The 26,251-nt window shown below is 32.5% G+C and overlaps 2 protein-coding genes and 2 long non-coding RNA genes across 5 annotated transcripts; 1 reads left to right on the top strand and 3 right to left on the bottom strand.

Moving 5' to 3' along the window:
• Nucleotides 1-8,952: 8,952 nt before the first annotated feature.
• Nucleotides 8,953-9,603, bottom strand: LOC145162550 (uncharacterized). Its single transcript, XR_013739168.1, has 3 exons — nucleotides 9,546-9,603; nucleotides 9,259-9,405; nucleotides 8,953-9,180 (listed from the first exon to the last, which is right to left on the bottom strand). It is a non-coding gene; the product is annotated as an uncharacterized LOC145162550 (long non-coding RNA).
• An 8,594-nt stretch (nucleotides 9,604-18,197) lies between these two features.
• Nucleotides 18,198-19,343, bottom strand: LOC145162549 (uncharacterized). The gene is made up of 4 exons (XR_013739167.1): nucleotides 19,014-19,343; nucleotides 18,762-18,954; nucleotides 18,422-18,533; nucleotides 18,198-18,328 (listed from the first exon to the last, which is right to left on the bottom strand). It is a non-coding gene; the product is annotated as an uncharacterized LOC145162549 (long non-coding RNA).
• Nucleotides 19,344-19,634: 291 nt separating this feature from the next.
• LOC145163934 (protein CANDIDATE G-PROTEIN COUPLED RECEPTOR 7-like) lies at nucleotides 19,635-20,678 on the top strand. The gene is made up of 2 exons (XM_079082671.1): nucleotides 19,635-20,468; nucleotides 20,667-20,678. The coding sequence occupies exons 1-2, from the start codon at nucleotides 19,635-19,637 to the stop codon at nucleotides 20,676-20,678; spliced, it is 846 nt and encodes a 281-aa protein (XP_078938797.1).
• A 2,593-nt stretch (nucleotides 20,679-23,271) lies between these two features.
• LOC145162548 (putative UDP-3-O-acyl-N-acetylglucosamine deacetylase 1, mitochondrial) lies at nucleotides 23,272-25,212 on the bottom strand. Of its 2 annotated transcripts, none has more exons than XM_079081665.1 (7): nucleotides 25,088-25,212; nucleotides 24,693-25,001; nucleotides 24,399-24,605; nucleotides 24,213-24,320; nucleotides 24,073-24,137; nucleotides 23,846-23,990; nucleotides 23,272-23,616 (listed from the first exon to the last, which is right to left on the bottom strand). In XM_079081665.1, exons 1-7 carry the CDS (start codon nucleotides 25,148-25,150, stop codon nucleotides 23,542-23,544), a joined length of 972 nt encoding a protein of 323 aa, XP_078937791.1. In that variant the 5' UTR covers nucleotides 25,151-25,212; the 3' UTR covers nucleotides 23,272-23,541. The 2 variants fall into 2 exon arrangements, with proteins under 2 accessions (XP_078937791.1, XP_078937792.1); XM_079081666.1 differs by having other exon boundaries at nucleotides 23,846-23,987.
• Nucleotides 25,213-26,251: the final 1,039 nt, after the last annotated feature.

Below are 26,251 nucleotides of genomic sequence, written 5' to 3'. Positions count from 1 at the left end.
ATTAAAATTTTGTTTATTTTACTGCTATAGTATGCCCTAAAATTTATCTGATTTTCACTTCTAGATAAATGTTTAACTTCAGTGGCCGGTGGCTAGGATTAATTAATTATTCAAGACTCCATGATTTGTTGCGCCTCTACATAACTATTTAGGTGAAATTTGAATTCTTTGCACATATGGTTTATGTTTTCTAGTGATATGATTAAACAAATGTTTAATTGAACACTTATGATTAAATTCAGAAATTCAAAAAGCATGATAATGAATCAATATATTTCATATCATAATACTATGTTGTCGTACTATAAGTTAAAGGTAAGTCTTGGGCCTTTTGTTGCATGGTTAGCATACCATTCAAGACTTTAGAGTTGCAGCTCTATATAATCAATATATATGCATATGCATAAGAATAAATATTTGACAGGTATCGAACACAGGGATAATGCTTAGCTAATTTTTATCTACTACTAACTACATTAGTAAGAAATTTAGAAAAATGGTTTTCTCTCGTTTTGTAAGACTAGAAACTTAATTAACTAAACTAACTAACTATCAACTATTAAGGCAAATATTAAAACTAAAAGCAAGAAGCACAAAAGAGGAATTAAATCAAGGTAATTGAGAGACTTTCGTTTAGCTTCAATTTACTTGCTATTATGGTTGATTTATGGAAGTGCAATAGATTATTGTTTCATTGGTTACCGATTCCTAAGATGACTAGGTTAATGTTCACTAAACCTAATCCTTTAGCAAACAAGCTCATTCATACGATGATCAGGCGGATAAACTACCAAGTTTACTAGTGTTTATTTCGAGTTAAATTAGACTTATAACGAAATGATTAATTTGGTTTATTAGCTCAATTCAATATATGATTGGTCATCATATATTAGCTCCTACGATTATTTACCCACTTTTCTATTTAACCCTAGGTTTTGGTCAAAACTCTAGTCCTACAGTTTTGTAATTCACAAATATCAAAAGATTCAAGTTCAATTAAGAAGATGGTCATACAAACTTAATTAAACGCAACAATAAATAGTGAACGTAGTTGTCATAAGCATAGAAGGTTCTTTAACAAGCTAAAGTAAATAACCAATAAAACTTAATTCTAACCATAAATCAAACCATAATAAGTCAAGAAAATCTAAACTAAACGAAAGTCATAGGGTTTTAGCCCATGATTTCAGCAATCAAACAAAGTAAAACAAATTTCATAGTAGTAAACATGATTAAGCTAAAGTAGAAAGATGTAATTAAGAGTTGTATTACCTTAATGCTCTTAATTCCCAAGCTATGATCGACTTCTTCACTTCCAAGCTTCAAATCAGATACTTGACCTTCAAAAATCGACAGTAGCTTCCATCAAAAGTTATAATTTTGGAGGATAATGGCTTATATTTATACTTTTCCTGAAAACAGACCACCACGACGTGGTCTTCGTGGTTATCTCGTATTCAGTAAGTCTTCTAAATCATTTGGGAATGTTCAAAACACCACGTTGTGGGAAAGTCACCACGACATGGAGAGTGTATTTTTTCTTCATTTTGAAGTCTTGATTCAAACTCCAAGCTTCCAACTTCCTTTCTGTTCCAAGCATGTCTTTTACCCCTACAACACAATACATAACAAATTAAGTACCTTTTGTTCTATAAAGGACATAAAAATAATTAGAAATATTAAGATATGATGTAAAATTATACGTATAGATATGCACATATCAATATACTTATTCTTATGCATATGCATATACTAATTTATATGCATATTAATATACTTATCCGTATGCATATGCATATACTTATTCATATGCATATGAATATGCATATAGTTATTCATATGCATATGCATATAATTATCCATATGAATATGCATATGTATATAGTTATTCATATGTATATGCATATACTTAATTTTATGCATATGCATTATGCATATTCATTTAATATATACTATATTATAAAACATATTCATCATATCTTGAATTTTAAGAAATATAAGTTACAAAGGTTTTTATACAAATCAATTATGCATAAATAAATCACTAATACTTGCCAAAAATATAAAGATGCGAATAAGGAAGGTTATTAATAAATTCAGTTTGTAGCAAAATAAAGCCATGTATACAAATTAATTTATATTTCTTAAACTAGACATTGTTATAATCAAATTACATCAATAATATAAATAGGCAATATACATATAAGGTCTAAAAATAAATATTTTACTTAAAAGTGGTCATTTTTTATTACTTAATAACTAATAATAAAATTTAATAATTATTTCACCGTAAGAAACTATTCACCAATAAAGCTATTTGTCGCCGCCGCTTTGTGCGAGCACACATCTAGTATGTATTTAATTGTCTTATATATATAATTATTCTTATGCATATGCGTATACTAATTCATATGCATATACATATATTTATTCATATGTATATGCATATGCTTATTCCTATGCATATAGAGACATTATTTTGTTTTTTAAATGTGCATGTGTATATGAACATGTTTTTTTTAAATATGCATATACACAAAAATATGAATATAAATTAAAAATGCACTTTTTTGAAAAAAAAAATTATATTAATTTCGAAATGTAAGGAATATTTTCGCCAATTTAAAAAAAATTAAAAAAATAGAAAAACAAAAAAATAGTCGTTTTTTTCAAATAAGCAAAAATATACCTTATATTTCGAAATTAATATTTAAAAAATAATTTTTTTCAAAAAAGAAATCTGTTTGTATGCATATATTTATTCTTATGTATATCTTATTCATATGCATATACTTATTATTATGCATACGCATATACCTATTATTATGCATATGCATATGCATATATGCTATGTATATACATATGCATATACTTATGAATCATCATATAGTTTTTCATATGCATATTTAATATACTTACTCTTATGCATATGAATATACATAACCATAATCATATCTATTTAATTGTTTTATGCATATACATATTCATATGCATATACATATGCCTATTCATATACATATACCTATATTTATTCATATGTATATGCATATGCTTACTATTATGCATATAGAGACATTAAAAATGTTTTTTTAAAATGTACAAGTGCATATGCATATTGTAACATCCCAAATTTCGAGGCCAAAAATTTCGTTTTTAAATTACTTAATTCACAAATCAGTTTACCAAAACATCATCGATCTCATATTACTTGTAAAAACATAATGTCATGTCTCAAAACCATATAATCAAGAACAATGTAAATCAGAGTACAATCCCAGAAATCCGGTGCGGAAACCATGTATGTGTGTGATGCGCTGCTACACCGCCGACTCCTTCCCCTTAGACGAAGAGGTACCTGAAACCAAAACTGAAACTGTAAGCACGAAGCTTAGTGAGTTCCCCCATCATACCACCTACCATACAATCACATAGCCTACATACTGCCAGATAATTCTGGGGTGCCCGACCTACCCGGTACGACCATTCTGGGGTGCTGACCTACCCGTGTCAAGCCATTCTGGGGTGCTGACCTACCCGTGTCAAGCCGTTCTGGGGTGCTGACCTACCTATCGGTCCTAACAACCGAACCTCGGGGACTATTCCACCCCCTACTGCTACTATCACATATATCATAACATAACATACTATCAGACATATCTGGGGTGTTTGAACTACCATTCGGTCCTAACAACCGAACTTGGGGACTATTCCCCTCCTACTACCACTATCACATATAACATATCATGCCAACATATAAACATATCATAACATACTGTCAGACATATCTGGGGTGTCCGACCTACCCTTTCGGTCCTAACAACCAAGCTTGGGGACTATTCACCCCCTACTACCACTATCACATATAACATATCATGCCAACATATAACATATCATGTAGTAGCAAGCCTAGATGAATATCACAAAGACAATAATCTAACATACAACTCCTACTAATGGGCCGACATTGTGGCCGTAGACCCACCGCTACTGGAAGGTAACTCACCTCAATGTCGTGTAGTGTCTGAACTGTCCTCGGCGTGAAGGTCGGCTCTCCTCGACTCCTCAATCCCTACACGACAACCTTCAAGTCATCAAACCGAACATACAACCCAACCAGGGTCAATACTAAAACCAGGCAAAGTCAACATTGGTCAAAGTCAACACCCAGTTGACCTGACTCGCCGAGTTGGTCTACCAACTCGTCGAGTCCATGCTCCACTAACCCGATCTAACCCCGACACCACTCGTCGAGTCTTGCGAGAACTCGTCGAGTTCTCCTTCATTCAAATCATCGGGACCATCTTCATCCGACTCGCCGAGTTCTTCCTTCAACTCGGCGAGTTCATCTCCCTAATAAGAACGTGTCCAGTCTATGACTCACCGAGTTGTATGAACAACTCGTCGAGTCCATTTTCAAAGGTTGGGAGATTGCCTTGGACTCGCCGAGTCTGTTCATACACTCGTCGAGTCCCATGATTCCCAGGTCCCTTTACGGGTCTAAACATTTACGGGACTTCCTTCCCGCACCACTGGTCCAACCACAGAAGGGATTTAGTGGTCACTACACACCGACTCGCCGATTTCCAAGAACAACTCGTCGAGTCCCTTCTTGATCCTTACTACACAGTCGATTTAAATGTGTCTTAACACGTCAAAACCATAGATCTGGTCTCCTAATGTCCATTTTATACGTAAAGTTCCAAACTTGGTGCACATTCATGGGGTTTTTGGCTCAAAAATCCATAAAAGGTGCTCTACAATGAGCATGGGGCTCTCATGGCCATAGAGTTGGCACCTTTATGCCATGAGACCCCTCCAATGACTCAGATCTGAAAGTAGAACCCCATGAATCACTTCATAAATCCGAAAATAGCTTAGAAAGCCCTAAATGCACCCAAAATCTAAGCCCTAAAGATGAACAACCAAATGGAAGACCAAAACAGGGGGCATTTACCTTGATTGAGCTGAAGATGGAATAAGATCTCTGGATCTACAACCCCCAACTCGAATTCCCAAGCTTCTTCCTTCCTTTCAAGCTTCATAAACCACCCAAAAGCACCAAAAATGGCCTTATATCACTCAAAGCGGTTATGGTTTCGATATGAGGTGTTCTGGGAGCATAAGGGACGATGGAGGTTGCAATAAGACATTTAAATAGGGTGCAAACCCTCAAATTTAGGGTTTCACCCAAACAACACCTACTTGCCGAGTCAGTCTTCGACTCGTCGAGTAGGTCACTTAAACTTCCCGCGGATCCCGTCTCTACTCGACGAGTTGGGCCACCAACTCGTCGAGTCCCAGAGAAAAATACATAAAATTCTTGAATTAAAGACATACTAGGAATCGGGTGTTACACATATGTTTTTTTAATAAATATGCATATACAAAAAAATTATGAATATGCATTAAAAATACATTTTTTTAATTTTTTTTGGAATATTAATTTTCAAATGAAAAAAATATTTTCGTTGATTTAAAAAAATTAAAAAAAAATAGAAAACAAATTTACATGCATATACTTTTCTTTTTCATTTTTTTTTTGCAATTCTCTTTGATATATGTATGTATGTGTGTGTGTATATATATATATATATATATATATATATATATATATATATATATATATATGCACATGTGAAATTTGACAACTAAATTCATTATAGATAAAAAGTTTGTTGGTTCTCTCCCTCAATTTAGGTTTCCATTGATCTTCTCTCTCTCTCTCTCTCTCTCTCTCTCTCTTTCTCTCTCTCTCTCTCTCTATATATATATATATATATATATATATATATATATATATATATATATATATATATATATATATATATATATGGCTAGGTTATTATATTCCTACATCTAGTGTGTGTTTGTAAGCAAAATTCTGGACCAATTTATGAATATAATTAATAATCATGATCTGAGGGTCTATAATTAATTCTGAAGGTCTCTCCCTTAATTTAGTTCCCATTGGTCTTCTCTCTCTCTCTCTCTCTCTCTCTCTATATATATATATATATATATATATATATATATATATATATATATATATATATATATATATATATATATATATATATATATATATATAGGGCTAGATTATTATATTCATACATCTATTGTGTGTTTGTAAGCACAATTCTAGACCAATGGATGAATATAATTAATGATCATGATCTGAAGGTCTATGATATTACAATGGGATAATATGTACCATATAATTATACAAATTTCAACATAATGATATTTTGGACAATTAACTATATTTAAAAAAGAAAATTTTTGGATTTTTGAGGATAATTAATTCTCCTAATTTTAAAAATCTATTTTTTAAATTAATTCAATTTTAATTCTAATGTAATTCTATATAATAAGTGAATTTATCCTAATAAAATGACAACCATAAACTAGTAAAGGTGTTTCCGATTTTATTCTTACAGAATATAGTTTCAATTAAGATATTTTTGATAATTAACCTGATTTAAGAATTCTACATGTTCTTCATATATAATAAGTGAATTTATCCTAATAGAATGACAACCATAAACTAGTAAAGGTGTTTTCAGTTTTATTCTTACAGAATATAGTTTCAATTAAGATATTTTTGATTATTAACCTGATATAAGAATTCTACATGTTCTTCATATACATCCAAGTCAAAATGAGGGTCTATGATTTTATTCTTCATATATATCCAAACTTAAATACAAATTCATACATATTCTTAAAGACTAGTAGCCTTATACATTTCAATATAGTTTACATATTCTAACAAAATATCATCAAAAATGAATAAAATTCTTAAAAAAATAGCATTCTTAAATATACAATTATTGAACAAATACACTTGTTATTCTTCAATTGTCCAAATAATCCACTTGATTCCAACTATTCTTACGAAAATGTGATGTATTATTGTAAGAATGTAATTCTTCGCAAATATATTTGTTGTTGAACTTGATTCCAAGTCTTTCTCTTGTTTGATCAATATTTGATTCATTTTTTAAGTCATTCTAAAAGAATAACATGCATTACTCGTTAGTATTGCCAATTAAGCAATTATACTTATTGTTACCATACATTCTTAAAGATATTCTGACAGAATGCATTTATACATTCTATGCTTTAGAATGTTTATACCATATTGATCTCTATAGAAAAAGGACGGAAACTCATGAACAATGGTATATTCGGTTTTTTTCCGATAAAAAACATGACCTAAAAAATTAAACGAAAAAAAGGAAGTGAGTTTTGTTATAATCTGGTGCATGTGTGTCCATTGTAAAAGTCTACAACCCTTCATTTTGCCGTTGATCGCTTTAAATTCTGGCGCTTTAGATTGGTTCCTTGGTTCCTTTATTAATAATGATTCTCTATTGAACTTTTCCCAGTTCGGTTTGATTTTCATTGGTTTTTAATTGTTACATTTCTTAAAATCAAAACCGAACCCAAATAATTTGGTTTAACAAAAAAATTCAAACCCAAACCGTCGGTTGTTTGTTTTCTGAGTTCAGTTTTGCTCACCCCTACATTCTATAGGACAACGCGTTATGAGTAAACTGAACTCGAAATTTTGAGGACGAATTTTGAATCATGTGAATTGTTATGGGACCTAGTATCTGAATTTTTCTTTTTCACCATGTTTACATGTTCTCAAATTTTTTTTAGAAAATATAGAAGACAAAAAAGTTTAGAAGAGAAAAAAATATTCTTCCCGCGTCTCATTTAAGGAGGGAAGAGAAGGAAGACGGATGGAAGTATAAGCCTTGCAAATTGGGACAAAATTGAGAGAAAAGAAATCACTGATTAGTATAAGTCTTGCAGTTTTAGCAAATTTCCTTGGCTCTAATATAAATATAATGCATACGTTCATAAATCATGTTTGTTATCCGATGTTGCTTCTTCTCCAAGCCGTCCACCTTGCATATAATTCGCGTCGACGGCGTCTTTTACAAGCCCTGGTACTTCTATAATTCGCTACACAACCTACACTATCTCTTTGTACTTGAACGCATAGAAGAAAAGAAAACATGCAATGTTGATTTTTATCTTTCTTTCTCTTTGTTCACTTTTTTTTATTTTTTTTTATTATTACTCCGTACTTCTTGTTTCTCTTCTGTGATTTTTCCCATATATCTGCTCAATAAAACCAATGCTATGTAGTTTATATGGAAATCACAAGATCTCGATTTGTTCAACGTAGCCATGAACAAAAATAGTGAATTCAAATTATGCATTTGAGGAGGTTTGAAGTTTAATTGTGAAAATCCCATTAAACTTGGTGCACCTACGATTAATTGAAGTCCACTTGCTACTAAGTATATCGATATTGTGATATGGAGGTTTCTTTATATGCGTGTGAAATTTTCCGAGCACGGCTTCCTAAAAACCAACTTTCCTCATCATTTCCTGTAGTTTGATTTTTTGACATCCCGCATCACGCGACCTCAAAGCGTTTATAGTTTTAAATTACTTATATACTAATAGTTTTATTTCAAAATTATTTATTAGTATTATATGATATTAAAAATAAGATATTTGTTTTCATTAATTATGCTATTATTTCTATTAGCTATAATGAATTTAGATATTTCAAACTTTATATGGTGATAATTGTATTTGTGTATTTTTATTAGATATTAAACTTGTTAGACATTGGAATAAATAGAAAATTTAAGCAATTTTTTGAATGAGATAACAATTTGGTTTTAGATAATAGAAATTGCAACGAATAAACTTTAACCTTTTAAAATCATAAACTGTAATATCAAATTCTCGTCTCATCCCTATCCCTACATATATACCGGTTTGGGTATGGTTAAGTTTGGCCTAAAACTATAACCAAACCAAACTAAAGTAGTTTCAGCTTTTTGAGTTCAAACAAATCTAAATACAAATCCAAGAACTAGTGAAAGTGATGTCAACAACATAATAGTTATAATTTAGACATCAACATGAAAAAATATACTTGAAATTAATTAATGGCAATATTACATATGTTTTGCATTATTGTGTTCATTTGTACCAAAAAGTAAACTCTACTAAATGTGAAAGGTTTTTTTGTTTGTTTACCAAAGCTTTAGATACATATCCCCTCTCCTGTACATATCCATAAATATATAGTAGCCCATGTGAAATCTTGATTTTTCACTTGTTCGTTTCCCTTTAAGAGATCAACTGGAGCTGTCACCGGTAGATGAAGAAAAACTAAGATTTAAACAAAAAAACCTAAATTAGAAGGGAAAAAAATATTAGTAATACCTTAGTACTCCATCAACTGGACTTTGGCGACTACAGAGACTAACCAACATGCGAGAGAGTACTGGAAATACAATTGCAATATAAACGGCAGAAGACATACCGGAAGAAACATATGGTTGAAGCAACTGAGAGACGAATGAACATTACCTGCAATTACCAAACGAAAACAGAAAATGCATCTATAGCAAAAGAATCGAACGACAATAGAAACTAAGAAACCCACAAAACAATAACAAAACTGAAAACGTATCAATGTAGGAAGAAAACCCTAGAGAATTTTAACGTACCAACCGAGAGCGGAACAATGGCGAAAGAAAGAAAGCAAAAGGAACTTTAGGGAGGAATTGAAAGACATGAACGACGAGCGCAAGTTACAGAAGACATATATAGAACCAAAACCTGGAAACAATACTCCCAACAAAGCTGACCAGGCTAAGGGGAGTTGTAACACTCCTAGCACCTTGTCACATCAGTTTTTTGAGTGCCACTTCATTTTTCTCCGATTAACACATAGTCTTAACATTTGGTAGGGAGTGGTAACACTCCCAGCATTCCATTTTTTTTATTTTCTTTTTCTAATTTAATTTAATTACTTTATTTTAATAAACAAACATTTTTTTAATATTACACAAACATTTTTTTGATTTAATTAATATGACATAAACTTTTTTAACAACACACAATTCATATTAGAACGATTACAATAATTTAAAGCACAACTCAATATTACTTAAGACCTAAGACATGATTCCTATATAGTCCTCTTCATGGCATCAATGGTGGTAGAGATGCACAAAACCCGAATCCGATCCGATCCGGTTTCGCTTACGTCATAAAAAATCCGATCCGAATCCGGTCAAAATCCAATCCGGTTCCAACCAAAATCCGAATCCGATTTGAAACCGGTTTAAACCGATTTTAGTGGGTTTTAATCGGATTTTGGGGCGGATTTGGATCCGGTTTTTAGCGAATCCGGTTTACGATTCGATATCAAATCCGATTTGGAATATAGGATTAGGATCCGATTGAAAATCCGGTTTTAAATCCGATCCGATCCGGTTTGGTCAAAACCGGTTTTGACCCAATCCAGTTTCGGATTGGATCCGGTTTTGAATAGTGAAACCGGTTTTTGCGTGCATCTCTAAATGGTGGTAGGTGGAACATCTCTTTGGATGACCCAAAACACGTATCATAAAATGACATATGTTAACATTATTGATATTAATATAAACCCAAAATATAATCCAATTCTTACATTCAAGATACCATAACATGTTACTGTTCTAAAACATTTAAAAAAAGGATGTTGCAAACCAGTTTGAAACCATCATCATACAAGCAATACAACTTCTCTGGCTTTGAAGACTCTGGCTTTGAAGAACACATAAGATATTGATCACTGACACCTAAGAGAAGTTAGCATATTAAGCCCAAATTCCTTTATCATTTTGAATTTAATATTTTATTTTCTTCATTTAATAAGATGTGTGATCCCCTTTTAATTTTTTTTCAACTAAAGAGATTGATAAGCAAGGAATTCAATACTCACCGGGCAAAAAAAGTGTTCTAACCTAAAAATTAGATAGGAAAGTGTGCTTGTGCGTATGAAGTCATGTATGAAGTTAATACTTGATGAATATGACCATTTTTCCCAATTCTCTATATATTTCTAGAAAACGAGTATACTTATTACAACTAGTATCCTCATAATTAAATAAATCGAATCGAGCAATTCAAAAGCTAGCTATGGATAGATGTTGCTGATATACAAATTTTAATCGTAATTAAACATAAAAACTTCATAGCAATTGCTTGTTCCCTAACAAAAGGTGTTAGTAGGTGATTCAACCCTATGTTATCTTATCGACACAACATTAAGCAAAATTACGGTCATTTCATTCTCATCTAACATCTCTTAGCTAGGCATTTAGTCAAAGACTTGGTAGGCAATAAGAAAACAATGAATCATCTAATCCATTAGGCATGATCACGTACAACAAGTATACCGTGCTTCTGTCAATAAGATTAAGAATTATGAACTTATGCTCTTTAGTTCCAAATATACCAATACATTACAAATTTGGAAAATGTAGTTCAATACCACTATAAAATGTTTTTTTTTTTCATTTGAGCATTTCATCAAACACCTTGTCTTCATGTTTGTTTCAATGATCTTAGCTTCAAAAAACACAACACCGTGAGAATCTGTAATCATAATTCTTCAACATTAACATAACTATATAGATAAACCTAGCATAAACTTGAAGGCAAATCAATTTTGTTCACAAACTAGCTATCAATTTTAAAGACAGATTAAGCCATTAAGAAACATAAAAACCCACTTTGAGGGGCCTTAAACACCTTAAAATAGGGGTGAGCATTTGGACCGGACCGGCTCTTGAACCGGACCGGTTATGGAGAATTTTGTGGACCGTGGACCGGACCGGATGAGTCGTGTCCGGGTCCGGGTCCGGATCCAGGTCCTGGTTTTCCGGTTCTTGGGCCCGTTTGGACCGGTACAACTTTAATTGCATAGAGTATAAGTCATTAAAATAAGGTTTTGGGTTTCATAGAACCCGTTAAAACAAATATGTTGTTGAGTTTGATACGATACAACTTGTAAAAATGATTATGTTTCGTTTCATGCATAACTTGCAAAATTAATTTTCCAAATAAAAGCAACTAACATATAAATCAAGTTTACCAACAAAAGTTAACAATCATAAGACAAACATACAAAAGTATTACCGTAACATCAAAAATCATAGTTTAGACTTTAAAATCAATCAAACTAACAAACTTCATAAACTCGTGATCTAATCTTGCATTGGCCTCTTCCCCATATCATTGTCATCCATATCTAACATGTTTAAAGCTTGTGCAATCTCTACATAAACACAAATGAAAATGTTGTTAGTATTTAATAAAAAGTAATAATTGTACAAAAAAAGAACAAAGATTGTAATTTTTTTACCCAAAGCTATATCATCATCGTTCAAGATGTCATCAACATTGTCAATTATCGGATTTGTAGACTTTCTCACCCGATATTGGGTGCATAACAAAGCTTCAACTATCAAAGTCAATAAACTAGTCTGATACTCACTTACAACTCTACCACATGTGCTAAACGTGGACTCGGGCGCCACACTTAAGATTTGTATCGCCAATATGTCTAACAAAAAAGAATTAAATTGTAACAACATTAATTTATAAAGAAACTATGAAAGACTAAAAAAAAGTAATCACTTTTCGCCATCCGAGCAACTGTCGGGAACCTAATCGCGTTTAGTAACAAAAAAGAATTAACTTGTAACAACATTAATTTATAAAGAAACTATGAAAGACTAAAAAAAAGTAATCACCTTTCGCCATCCGAGCAACTGTCGGGAACCTAATCGCGTTTAGTCTCCACCACCCGAGAATTGAAAAATCTTTTTTATAATTAACTATATTCTCTTTCAAATAAGTTCGAAACTTGTTATTTGTTGGATCAGAGTTGCTACCTCCCGTACAAAGAAAATCACCGAAAAAATCGTTATCATCATCAACATCAATGACTTTTTGACTCGCTTCTTGTTGAGATGATCCACCGTTGTCAAATCGTTTCAAGTAGGTCATAAATAAATTCTCCATCCTATTCTCAATCTCTCGGACCATTTGACGTGCTTTTATGTCTATGTCCGCGGGGGTCAATGGCGGTTCCATCATTTCCATGTACCCGATCATTTTTTTAAAAGCATGTAACAAAAAAGGTGATTTGGTGGTAGGATCAAGTAAAACCGCAAAGTACATAAAATCGTTCATCTTGTTGTATGCACCCCAATACTTGTCGTATTTCGTCTTCATGTCTTTTACCATTTCGAGAAACATTGGTTTGGTTGACCAGTTTCTTAAATGTATGTCCATATCTAAGACTTCCCAGATAAAAAGATTTACCAAAGGTTTTGATGTAGCCGAAACAAGCTCTGTTTTTGTCTTGAATTTTTCAAAGAACTTCACCATTTCGGTTACAACTTCAAAGTCATAATTTTCCGGTACTCTACTGAGATCCCTTTCATATGATTTATCTGTCAAAGATATATAAAATTCAGAATTATAGTCTAAAATAATATCTAAAAGGCTGAAATTTTCCAGCTTTGATAGCTCAACTTTGAAAGACTATAACTCATTGAATATAATACTAAAATTAACAAAATTATAGTCTAAATTCATCTACAAACTATAAATTAAACGTTGGAAAAAACTGCGTGTCAATCCGACTTAAAACTAATGAGTTATAGTTGTTTAAAAAATCCCACAGATTATAAAATATTTAAAATGTTGCTGAAAAGCTGAAATTTTCCAGCTTTGATAGCTCAACTTTGAAAAACTATAACTCATTGAATATAATACCAAAATTAACAAATTTATAGTCTAAATTAATCTACAAACTGTAAATTAAACTTTGGAAAAAACCGCGTGTCAATCCGACTTAAAACGAATGGGTTATAGTTGTTTAAAAAATCCCACAGATTACAAAATATTTAAAATGTTGCTGAAAAGCTGAAATTTTTCAGCTTTGATAGCTCAATTTTGAAAGACTATAACTCATTGAATATAATACCAAAATCAACAAAATTATAGTCTAAATTCATCTACAAACTGTAAATTAAACGTTGGAAAAAACCGTGTGACAATCCGACTTAAAACGAATGAGTTATAGTTGTTTAAAAAATCTCATAGATTACAAAATATTTAAAATGTTGCTGAAAAGCTGAAATATAACTTAAAAATAAATATTACCTCTTACGCCAAATTCCATAAATGCCTCTCGTAACTGGTATGCAGACTTCAATAACTCGAAAGTCGAGTTCCATTGGGTAGGGGTGTCACCACATAGAAACTTCTTCGTTTGTAAGCCACAATCTTTCATCGCCTTCTTGAACTTGTTTATTCTTTGTGGTGACAATCTAATATACCGTACCACCTTTTGGATACACTCAACATGATAGTTTTGGTATTTTAGTCCATCCTTTACGACAAGGTTTAAAATGTGGGCCATACACCTAACTTGGAAATGCTTTCCACCATTGTAAAGATTGGGCAACTTTTTGACCAAAAAGTCAATTGCCTTGTCGTTTGTAGCGACGTTGTCCAAGGTAATGGTCATGACATTTTTCATTCCCCATCCACAAATACAATCGAGTAATTCTCGGCCCATATCCTCTCCCTTATGGCTATCTATCTCCCAAAAGTTTATAATTCTCTTGTGCATTATCCAATTCTCATCTATGAAGTGAGTCGTGACCACCATGTAAGTAGTCATTTGACAAGAAGATGTCCAAGTGTCCGTTGTCAAATGTATAGCGGTGTTTGGGTTACTTAAAAATTGAAGCATTTTGGTTCTTTCTTCTATGTAAAACTTGGAAACATTCCGAGATATCGTATGTCTAGATGGCAACACGACCTTAGCATTAAATGCGTTGGTGTATTCCACAAAAGCCTCGTTTTCAACGAACTTGAAAGGTAGTTCGCCTACCACAAAAAGGTTAAGTAATGCTTTTTTGATCTTAGCGTCGTCGTGTTTCCATGTTTTAACACTAGTCTCCCCATTTGACTCCTTCTTTAGATTCAATTTGGTTTGAGTTTGATCTTGTAGCTTATCCGAGTTTTTTTGACTCCTACCTACGTGTTTGAGTAAACTAGAAGTCCCGTTTCTTTCCACATCCGCCTTTAGTAGTCTTTCACACCAATGACATTTTCCATATCTTCTTTTGACACCATCATCCTCTTCTATCATAACTTTATCAAATGTGTCCCAACAAGAGGATGTTTTTTTTTTTTTTTTTTTTTTGCGACTTGTTTTCGTTTTCCCATTTGTTCTTTTTCGTTTGTTAAAATTTGATTGATCATATTTTGCCGAATCGTCAACTAAATTAATTTGTGGTGTATTCTCAATAAATTTCTCTTCATCAACATTCGTAACCTAGTTTACATATAGTCACAACAAAAATATTTTCACAATTAATCAACAAAATATAGCAACATACTTTATAACTTTCAACAAAAATTAACAAAATTCAACCAAAAATCATAACCATAGTTTACATACAATAATAAAAAAAACTTTTTTGACAACAAATAACCTAAATATAACAACATACTTCATGTCATTCAACAAAAATTAACAAAAATCAACAAAAATTCGTAACCTTAGTTTACATATAGTCACAACAATAACTTTTTCACAATTAATCAACAAAAATATAACAACATACTTTATAACTTTCAACAAAAATTAACAAAATTCAACCAAAAGTCGTAACCCTAGTTTACATACAAGCACAAAAAAAAACTTTTTGACAACAAATAACCTAAATATAACAACATACTATATGATATTCAACAAAAAATTAACAAAAATCAACAAAAAAAATCGTAACCCTAGTTTACATATAGTCACAACAAAACTTTTTCACAATTAATCAACAAAATATAGCAACATACTTTATAACTTTCAACAAAAATTAACAAAATTCAACCAAAAATCATAACCCTAGTTTACATACAATCACAAAAAAAAAAAAAAAAAAAACTTTTTGACAACAAATAACCTAAATATAACAACATACTATATGACATTCAACAAAAATTAACAAAAATCAACAAAAAATCATAACCCTAGTTTACATATAATAACAATAAATTTTTTTTTGACATGAATTCAACTAAATATAACAACATTCTTTGTTAATTCAACAAAAATTAAGAAAAAAGAACCAAAAATCGTAACCCTTACTTGAGTTTCATCATCATCATCTCCAATCCAATTAGCATTCCGAATTTTTGATTCCATTACTTCTAAATCGACACTTGAGTAGTTGAGTTTCACAGAAATCGATTTTCACTTGAGAGAGGGAGAAGCGATCGTTGAGACTTGAGAGAACTGGGAAGGAACAAAACCTGTAAAATCGAGACTTGCCACTTGCGAGATTGAGATTGAGACTTGGAGAAGGCTTACGTACTTACGTCCGAGCTAGGATTTTGATGATCGAATCGAAGTGATCTTTCTTTGCGTCTTACGTAGTTATGGGAAAGGGACCGTCAAAGACTCAAAGCAAAGCCTACTAAATTGAATTTTTTTTTAAGCGTGTCCAACCGGTTCTAAACCCGGTAAAAACCGGACCGAACCGGGAAAAAAACCGGACCGGTTTTGATGAAATCTTAGAACCGAGAACCGGCCCGGGGGTCCAAAAAACCAGTCCGGTCCTGTCCGGTCCACCGGTCCAAATGCTCACCCCTACCTTAAAACACAGTAAAATCACATAATAAAATCATAGTAACAGAGCATAAAAACTTACAAAAGAAAAAAAAAGTAATCATAGCAAGAAGAAGGAGAAATCAGTACCTCATGTGGATGAAATCGCAGGAGAAGAACAAGAAATCAAAGTCGTGTGCACCAATCACATCCTTCCAATCCTTTCTCTTTCTTCTCGCCATGGAGTCGACGAGCATCCCTTAGCGAGCCACTTAGCGAGCGCTAGGGGGCGGTGTTCTCTTCCTCTTAACGAGAGTAGCGACTCCAACTGGGCGGTAACAGATCGACTTCAAACTTGATCTTGTTCATAAGCTGCAACCCTTTTTAATATGTAAAAGAATTTTGGGGATTTTTAGACTTTGGTTGTCTAGAATTCCTAGTTTGCTTGATATTTTAGAGAAACTAAGAACAAGAAAGAATGGGGAATTTTTCATTTTCATAATTTTGTTAAAGACAATTAACACTTGACTAATCTTGAAAAAACGTATAACAAATAATTATCACGTGTTATTATAAGTCCACCAAGAATTTAGATTGTTTAGATATTGATGTTTATTTTACTACTATTAGTTTTATATTTATAAAATTGCACTTAATCACAACTAGACTGCTACACAACTAGGCAAGTGTGCCTATTCGTATAGTAGTATAAGAATGACAAGTATGGGTTGTCGTATGGGTCGCCTACGATGCTCTCATTCATAGAAAAGTAAAGTGTCGCCTTCTAGAGACCTAACAACAACTTCCATCGTTTCTTCATCCTCATACGAGGAGAATGACCTTTCCACATTACAACTCCACTCATTTGTGTTAGTTCCATCAAACAAGAGCATCTCACGTTTGTGAAATTTCCGGTTGGTCCCTCCTCCCTTAAGAATCGTTGCTCTCTTCCTTGTTTCAACTTCCGATGGTGGTGGCGGCAACGGCAGTCTATAGTTGCTGTCTTTACCACTTTTCTCTGAAAAAATAGAACAAACCCTCTCGTTCTCACTGACCATCTTAGTCATTTTCTCCACAAGTAGAGAACATTGATTGTTCATCAGTTGCTGCAAATCGGTTAGAGCTGATTTCACTCCTTCCCATCCTTCTTCTGTTGCATCTATTGTTTGATCCAAAGTAACCAGGTTCATTGCTTTGATACCAATTGTTATGAACTAGATTCTAAGAACAGATTCAATAACATAAAAACAACCAAATGATTTTAATATTGATTGAAAACGCTCAATAATACCTAAAATGGTTACAAAAACTAAGGATAGATTAGCTTTATTCGAGATAGCCACTCTCCCATAGGAAATAATTCTAGATTTCACACAAAAGATAGATACCTCTCTCCCTTTCCCACTACCCTCTTATACTATTTGACATAACAAACTAAATACTATAAAATGCCTAAAATCCCCCCTAAGCCCTTGCACTAATAAGATTCTCTTTATTATGCTGATTTCCCATCTTACCCCGTTCTATAAAGTTGTACGTGAGTGAATGCATAACAGTTATCTAATGGATAATATACAATAATGCCTTATAAAAAAATCCATTTACTCTTCTTTATAACTCTATATAAGCATGCACTGAACATTACATCCAAGAGACTTGTTTTTAAAAATCATTACTAAAAACCACTCTAAAAGGTATTTCAAGGTCATAATGAACACAGTAACAGATAAGGCTGCAAAAATATTAAATCTCATGTTGCTTCAAGGGGATGAGTTGTATGCATTGTTTCCTCACATACTTTCATCTAGTTGTTTATTATAGCATCCATTCCTATTACAACATTACACTTAGAAAAATAAAATTACATGTAATTAAGAGAAAAGAAAGTAGAATGTTGAATTATCTCATGACAACACAAATCACCTGGTATTATTTCAATCTCCAAGTGTATTTCATCTTGATCTTCATTCTACATGTAAGAGATAAATCAACAATAATGAGACATCTCCTTAGCCATTCCTATAACTCCTAGAATCTGTTATATTAAAGACCAAAATTAATTAGAAGGTGAAGCATAAACGGACAAAACTTATTTAAGAGTCTACTTCAAGTTCAACATAAACATTATCCACATTGCAGCATCCTTATGACTTGTAATATAATATTCTAAAGTTTATTAAAATTCCAATTCACTTTGAAAGGCAAAAGTTCTACTGCAACCAGTTTTAGCAAAGAAAAAAACATAATATATGCATTTACTTACAAACATTCTAGAATATTTAGCCAGCCCATGAAAGTTTGTTTGCTCCTTATGCTACCTAAACAACAAATGTTCTGATGAGGAATTTCATCGAACACTTGGTGTTAGTCTTAAAGCCAAGGGAAATACGACTACATCATAGAGAGATCACCGTACTCTATGTCCATCGTCTCTCATAACCCCAACAGTACCATCCCTTCAAAAACTAAGACCAATTAGAGTTTAGGAATAAAGACGGCGATAGTATTTGATTACCTTTGGATGGCTGCTTTAATCGGACACAGTTGCCTTAGATAATAAATAGCAGATCTGCTTGATTCAATATTGTGAGCGGGATTGGCATGGGAAAGTGAAACGATGGCCATCGTCCCCATCTTCCGCCGAAAGACATTGAGACAGGCGAGGTGGCGAAGCTTAGTAGAATGACGACAAGAAGATCGATTGAAACCGAGTGTGATATCTTGATGTCATCTGTTGTATTGACTCAGAAATTGGAAACGGAGAGAGATGAATCAACAATGGAATACTCTTGAAATCGACTGACGAACACTATCGATTCAAAATTTGAAAGAAGATAATTCCTGATTTATTGGATTACATTGCTGATTTTATAATCAAAGGGAACTAAGAATAAATCGGAGAAGAAGGGCAGTTTAGGCATTTCAAGTAGAAAAAAAAGGAGCGGGAAAAGATGTTGGAGGGGGCGCAGAAATTAACACGTGGATAATAGGTACTCTTTTATTATTGGAGGATCGAGTCTTGAGTCATCCTTACTTTCCGAGGTCTTCTCAACAAATTGCACGTGAGACATATCCATATCCAAATTACTACTCCCTCCATTTCACCGATTGCAACCCACATTAATCTCACGCACCGATGGATTTCCACACAATGCATTTCCGTATAGAGCTCTACAACACCGCTGGCGACATTACTAACGACTTCATATCAGTAATTTTCTCCCTCATTTATCTGTGTTTTCTAGGGTTTTGGGTCTTCTCTTGCCACAAGAACCAGGCATATGTTCACCGAATTCATATATTGATGGGTGCGTTGATTGCTACAGTGACTCTTGACATGATATTTGGGCCCGCGGATTCACAGTGTGTGAAGCTGACAAGTACTGCTCATAGTTGTAGTGTGGTAGTTGTAATTTACATATTTAAGTTTATGAGGGTTGTGCTTTTCTATTCCGTGATCGTGTTGATGTGTGCCGGATGGTCTTTCTTGAGGCCAATTATACAAGTAAAAGAAATGATGATTTTGATGATTGTGATACTGCTTAATGTAGCTTCTATATTAATAAGGGAAACCAACCCTTTTCATATAGACAGAAGGACTTGGTGGGGTTGGTTTTTTGTGGTGGAAAACATCGGCTTGTGTACATTTGTCATTACCGCTATTGGCACGGGTAACTGGTTAGATAAAGTTTGTAAGGTCGATGATGGAGGGAAGGTTGCCAGGAGTTTTGCAAAGATTGCACAAGCTACATGGGTAGATGATGCTCCTAATTTGGCTTTAGTGTACTTTCATTTTTGGAGATATGCTGTCTTCTGTGTGAAGACCCTTCCAGATAGAAAGTACACGCATAAGCTGGCTAATATGACGGAGGAAATATTCTATCTTATGTTTTGTATGGTATTGTTTTACATGTTTAGGCCAGCTGTTGAACATCAATATTGTTTTCTAGACGTTCAAGATGAAGTAGAGGTAGTAGTGACTCAATGGGATTTAGGTCCGGCCCGAAACCGATGTAAACGGAGAAAAACAAACCGAGGTCATGCAATGATGTTGCACCATCCATCCCAAATAAATACCATGAGCCTTTGCGAATAAATGCTAGTATGTTACATTGACAGCCTACAAGCTTTAAGTAGTTTGAGTTTTATTAGTTTTTATTTGGTGTAGGTTCCATCATAAATTTATAACATTCAAGATTTGTCTTGAAAACATTATGACACATGATTGAAAATCTCATAAGCACTTGTGAATAATGCTACATTTTCATATTGATACTATTCATCAAAAAGAATATTGTACTAACCTATGTTATAAAAGACTGCGTTATGACAACAAAATATTTCTCAATCGTCATGTTATACTCCATCATGAGTTCACGAATTTATAAGGAAGGGTGTACACCATGGCTTCTCGTGGTGCTAAATTTTTAGGCATGTTTTTTTTTTTTTTTTTGGATTTTATCTTTTAGCGTTTTTAATCGTGGTTTTTATTTTAATTATTTTTTTAGGTTTTCTTATAGGGATTTTGAACATTTTTTAGAAGTTATTAGAGTTTTTTTAAGGTTTCTAAAAGGAATTTTTAAAGATTTTTAGAGGCTTTTTCAAGGATAGTTTCTTATATTTCTTTCATTTCATACATCTAATCTAGTTGTCTAACATGTTCTTGTAATGTTCTATCAATTTTTTTAGAATATAACAAGTTTTGGTATCTGTATATATGTTGATTGTCGATCAGTGACTAAGTTTTAAAAAAATATACATATATCAAACTAATAAAATTTTGTTAACTTTTTGTTATTGCTTGTTGATGTAACATATTTATAAACTTGATGTATTTGATATAAATATACAATCACATGATTTTTTATGCATTAAAATTGTTGAGTATAACTTATACTATAACAAATAATAATAATAATAATAATAATAATAATAATAATAATAATAATAATAAATTTAAACAAAACTTAACGCTTTAAGTCACACCTTAAAAAACAACGTTGATAGTCGTTTAATTTATAACTCCTACACAAAAGTTCATATACACCAAATGTGCAAAAATGCTTACACCTAAGTCCGGTTAAGTAATATTTTAAGCTTAGGGCAAAAATAAGAAGAAGACCATCTTAAATTACCAATATATATAGTCAATTTCTCAAAATTCCATCCATTCCCTTTTGAATCATTTCTCTTTCATATTGAATATAAATAAAGATGATCTGGTAGTACAGGTGAGTATTTGTTGAACCTTGTAGCCATATTACATATTTTATTTACAACTGAAACTGTCAATTTTTTTTTTAAATTATCAAAAGTTATTTACAACTGAAATGTTAAAATCACAAGCATTAAAAATGCAAGATTCAAGCAACTATCAATCCATATCATATGCATCTTCTCTATCGAATGTAAACCTTAGTTCCGTAAGGAACCTTCAAAACACCCAAAGAAGAAAATGCCAAAAAGAAAAGATTAATGATCTAAAAAAAATATCATGGACAAGCAAGCTAATTGGTGCAAATGGCTAAGTGGGTGTTTTAGGAAAAAGTACATGGCAAACTTGAGCATACAATAGCATGATAGTTAGAGAGAAATTACAAGAAGATATTACTTCCAAGAAATGACCTTGATTTCCTTCTCTCCTTTTAGTGTCATACAATGCAATACTTGAAATTCATTAGAAACTTTGAACAAACACTCATACTAAAGTATAAAATGATAATTTGTTTCATATAACCAAAATACCAAAGTCAAACAAACCAAAAAGATAATCCTACAAACTTATTCATTTGGCTATGTTTGGCGCGCCACAGTTAGCTTATTTTTCGAGTTTTTTATGTTGTCGTGTTTTGTAAGCCAAAAAACAGCTTAAGAGCTAGTTTTTTTAAAAAGCTACTTGGACAAGTTTTTCAAAAAAAAAAAAAAATTCAAAATATACCCTTAATTAATTATAAACATCATATTTTTCTAAATGATCTTTTATGTCATTTTATATATTTTAGCTAGCTTATAAGCTAATTCTTACAAAACGTCTTTTTTTTTATCAACTAGCTATTCAGCTAACAACTAGTTTTTTTAACTATCAGCTACCTTTTCAGCTAACAACTAGCTTTTCAAGTAGGACGTCAAACATAACCTTTATCTACACCAAAAAACTAATCCAAGATAGCTCTTTCATGATTTTATTGGTAAACTAGCTAAAAGGCTAAATAAAATGTGCAACTTAAAATAAACATCATCATAATATATACAAAAATTATTTGTGCTCTTCTCTTTAATTTACACATAAATGTGGCAAACCGGAAAAGAAAGTATATGATTATGGTGAACGAGCTAGACAAGTTGTTCCGAACTAGAAATAAATCAATTAAGTACAAAATCTATCTTACTACAATAATGATATAAGTTAAATAAAGTTATTTGATAGTTATATGGATAATCTTGTAAATTTGTTTATAATCAGTTAGAAGTTTTTTGTTAAACACTATTTGAAATAAATTTTGAATTATGAATTTTTTATTTAAATTAAAAGCTAAAAACTACTACTTACAAATAAAAAAAATAATAATAATAAACTCAAGCTTTTTCTTAAAAGCTAAAAACCCTCAAAAGCTCAATACCAAAGACACCCTTCTTCTCTAATAAAAGGTAAAGCTTATAGCTACTAGTTAGTTTTGTCAAACCCTCCGTAAGAATACATTTAAGGTGACTTTCCACTAGTTCCACCAATTTAGTTTCTAGTTAAACTTTTTAATTTTATAATCTGTCAAAAATTATACACAAACAAATATCAATTCATTCATAAATAGATAAACGGAAATAAACTCAGAAAATACTAGACAACCAACCACAATCCACCAACCAATTTAGCTTTTCTTCTTTCTCTTTTCACTTGCTTTTTCCTCCACAAGATTTATGTAAAGTAAATCTTTATCGTACTAAATTTTCCCATCACTAAACATAACAGTTGATAACATTTTTAAAATTCAAATCTAAGGCCTACAAATACACAAATATCAAGCATTCTCTATCATTCAACTGTCTTATCTTACACTGTTGGAGATACTCCTGAATCCAGAGAGTTGACGAACAAATTCGGCATGTAGTGCGTGTCCTCCCTGCATTGTGTATAAAGTCAGTGTAATTTCACAAAAGGATACAAGTTTTATGAGGTATTTTGGACGATGATGATAAGGGCATTCATGTCTTTTGCACTGACATAGATCAACAGGGAGTCCCTGTCCCACATTGTTCCATATTTGTTGATGCATTTTTTGTCTCATTGAGATCAGTCTTTCAGTTCCAGTCTAATGTAAGTCAAACACAGTACAACATGTCCTGACATACCTTATAAGCTATGATATTTGCAACAGGGAGGCCTTGACTACCATTGCGAGCAAAAAGAGAAACATCCCCAATAAGATCTAAAATCTTGTGCTTGCATGGCTCCTCAGGTGAACGCAAACCTGGATTCATCAACCCTTTACTTCTACTAAGAAACAAAACATTGAACTTTATCAAGATCATTCACAAAACATACTTCAAAATCTTTAATGAGTCTTATGATATCTCACCTAAAAACAACAGCATTCTCTAAAGAACCACCCTTGATGAGTCCTGCACTCCGCATCTTCTCCACCTGCAAATGCAATATAATTCTTCTATTTAGGAAATGTTAATAAAGGCAACATGAACCCATTCAAATGTATAATACCTCTTCATAAATGCAGAAGGTTCTTGAAGGAGCTATTTGCTTAGAATAGAAGGAGTTATCGGTGGTGGAAAAGACTGAAGAAAACCATTGGAGGCTTAGATCTGGTACCTGAAATGATATATGAACCCTAAGTGGTGAATATATATAGTGATGTTAAATGTAAAGGATCAAGAGGTTTAGGTTTACCTGTGGAAAATTGATTCCATAACTGATACTAATTTGCTTAGAAGGGAATGCTGATATTACAGAATCTCCTTTTGATACATGAACAGGTTGAGTAAGATATGGTGCTAGTTTCTCACAATTTCTGCCATTGGAATCCATAGCAACTGTAACCCCAACTTGCTCGATAGCTTCCACCCATTCCCTCGCTGATCCATCGAAAATAGGAACCTGTAATTTCATATGAAACCTATCAATCTGGCTGAAGATTTACGTCCAAAGTTGAAATCATGAACTAGTTATGTTTTCTGATCATACTTCGGCTGAAGGATCATTATCATCAGAGTTCACTATCTCGATTCGACAATTATCGACGCCTGTTCCCTCCAAAGCCGAAAGCAAGTGCTCGACAGTTCGAACAGTGTGCCCATCTTTACGAAGCGTAGTACAGAGCGGCGATTCTTCAGCAAAATCAATTGACGCGGGGATTAAATTGGAACTAAAATCGAAGTACCTCCCTTTTCCGGCGAGCTCAGGCCAAATCCTGACAGTCGATTGGTTTCCAGAATGAAGCGTTCTCCCTGTCTTTTCTATACAACCACCGATCGTCTGCTGCAACTTACCAGTCTGCATTCATCAAGTATTACAGGTATTATATATATGCTATAAATCATCAAACTTAGAGATAGAGATGGACAGGGAATGAAGCATACTGATCTCCATGAAATCAGAGCAGAGGATTTAAAAGCTTCGACGGCGGCGCCACGGAGTGTCATTTGAGTTTTGACGATGACCTCGAAGAGCAAATATTTTGCGTTTGGTTCATTTGAATTTAAAGTTGTGCACCAAACTTAATGTTTTTACGTTTTACCCTCAAAACTTCATTTATTCCCATTCCTATTACTATTTCTATAGTAGAAAATGTAAAATGCGCTAGTTGCTTACTTGCTTTGGAAACCATTTCTATAGTAGAACTCGCAACTTTTGGGATGTGTTTTGAATCATGTAAATTGTTATGGTACTGAGTATTGAACTTTTCTTTTGCACATGTTCATATGTTCTTCAGTTTTTTAGAAACGAAAAAAAAAAATAGAAGAGAAAAATTATTCTCAAGTTTTGTCAAGGAAGAAAAAGATGGAATTATAAGAAAAAACGTGTTTTCGAGTTTTTTTAACGAAGAAAAAAGAAATAATCGGTAGGGATAAATTTTCCTTTTGGCCTCCTCAAAACAAATTTTCGTTCAATTCCTTTTTTTTGCCCGAGAACACAAGTATTTTTTCCCTATCTTTCCATTCTCTTTAATCCCCTTATTTGTAAAACTCAAGAACAGCATGTTGATATAATAATACAGGTTGACAAACTTCATACCTGACCTCAAATCATTTATAGTTTTAAAATACTTATATGCTAATACTTTTTGTTTCAAAATTATATATTAGTATTATGTGATATTAAAAATAAGATATTTGTTTTTATTAATTATGTTGTGATTTCTATTAGCGTATAACGAATTTCAGATATTTCAAACTTTATATGGTGATAACTGAATTTGTGTAATTTTTATTAATATATATATATTAAAAATGTTCAAACTTAGCAACAGTAAACTTCAACCATTTTTGTCTATTTTCGTCCTTGTAGTTTCCGTTTTTGTGTTTTGTTTTGTTTTTTTTTTTTCCTTTGGGTCTCATACGGTATTTTTCTTGCTATGGGTTTCTTTTCTGGACAATTTATGTCATTTCTACTATTTTTGTTCACACGTGTTTTTCACCCATCTTTCTCACCGTATTCCCAACCGATCACAATTCGATTGGTGTAATTGTTTTATCCAACGACTTTATTTTTATTGTTCTGTTTCCATCTATCATTCCGTTCCT

Source organism: Lactuca virosa, chromosome 3, assembly GCF_052849685.1.
Source record: "Lactuca virosa cultivar CGN04683 chromosome 3, Lactuca_virosa_CGN04683_v6, whole genome shotgun sequence".
Taxonomy (NCBI): Eukaryota; Viridiplantae; Streptophyta; class Magnoliopsida; order Asterales; family Asteraceae; genus Lactuca; species Lactuca virosa.
The sequence above is the reverse complement of the archived record's forward strand: the minus strand, read 5'-3'. Positions and strand labels throughout refer to the sequence as shown.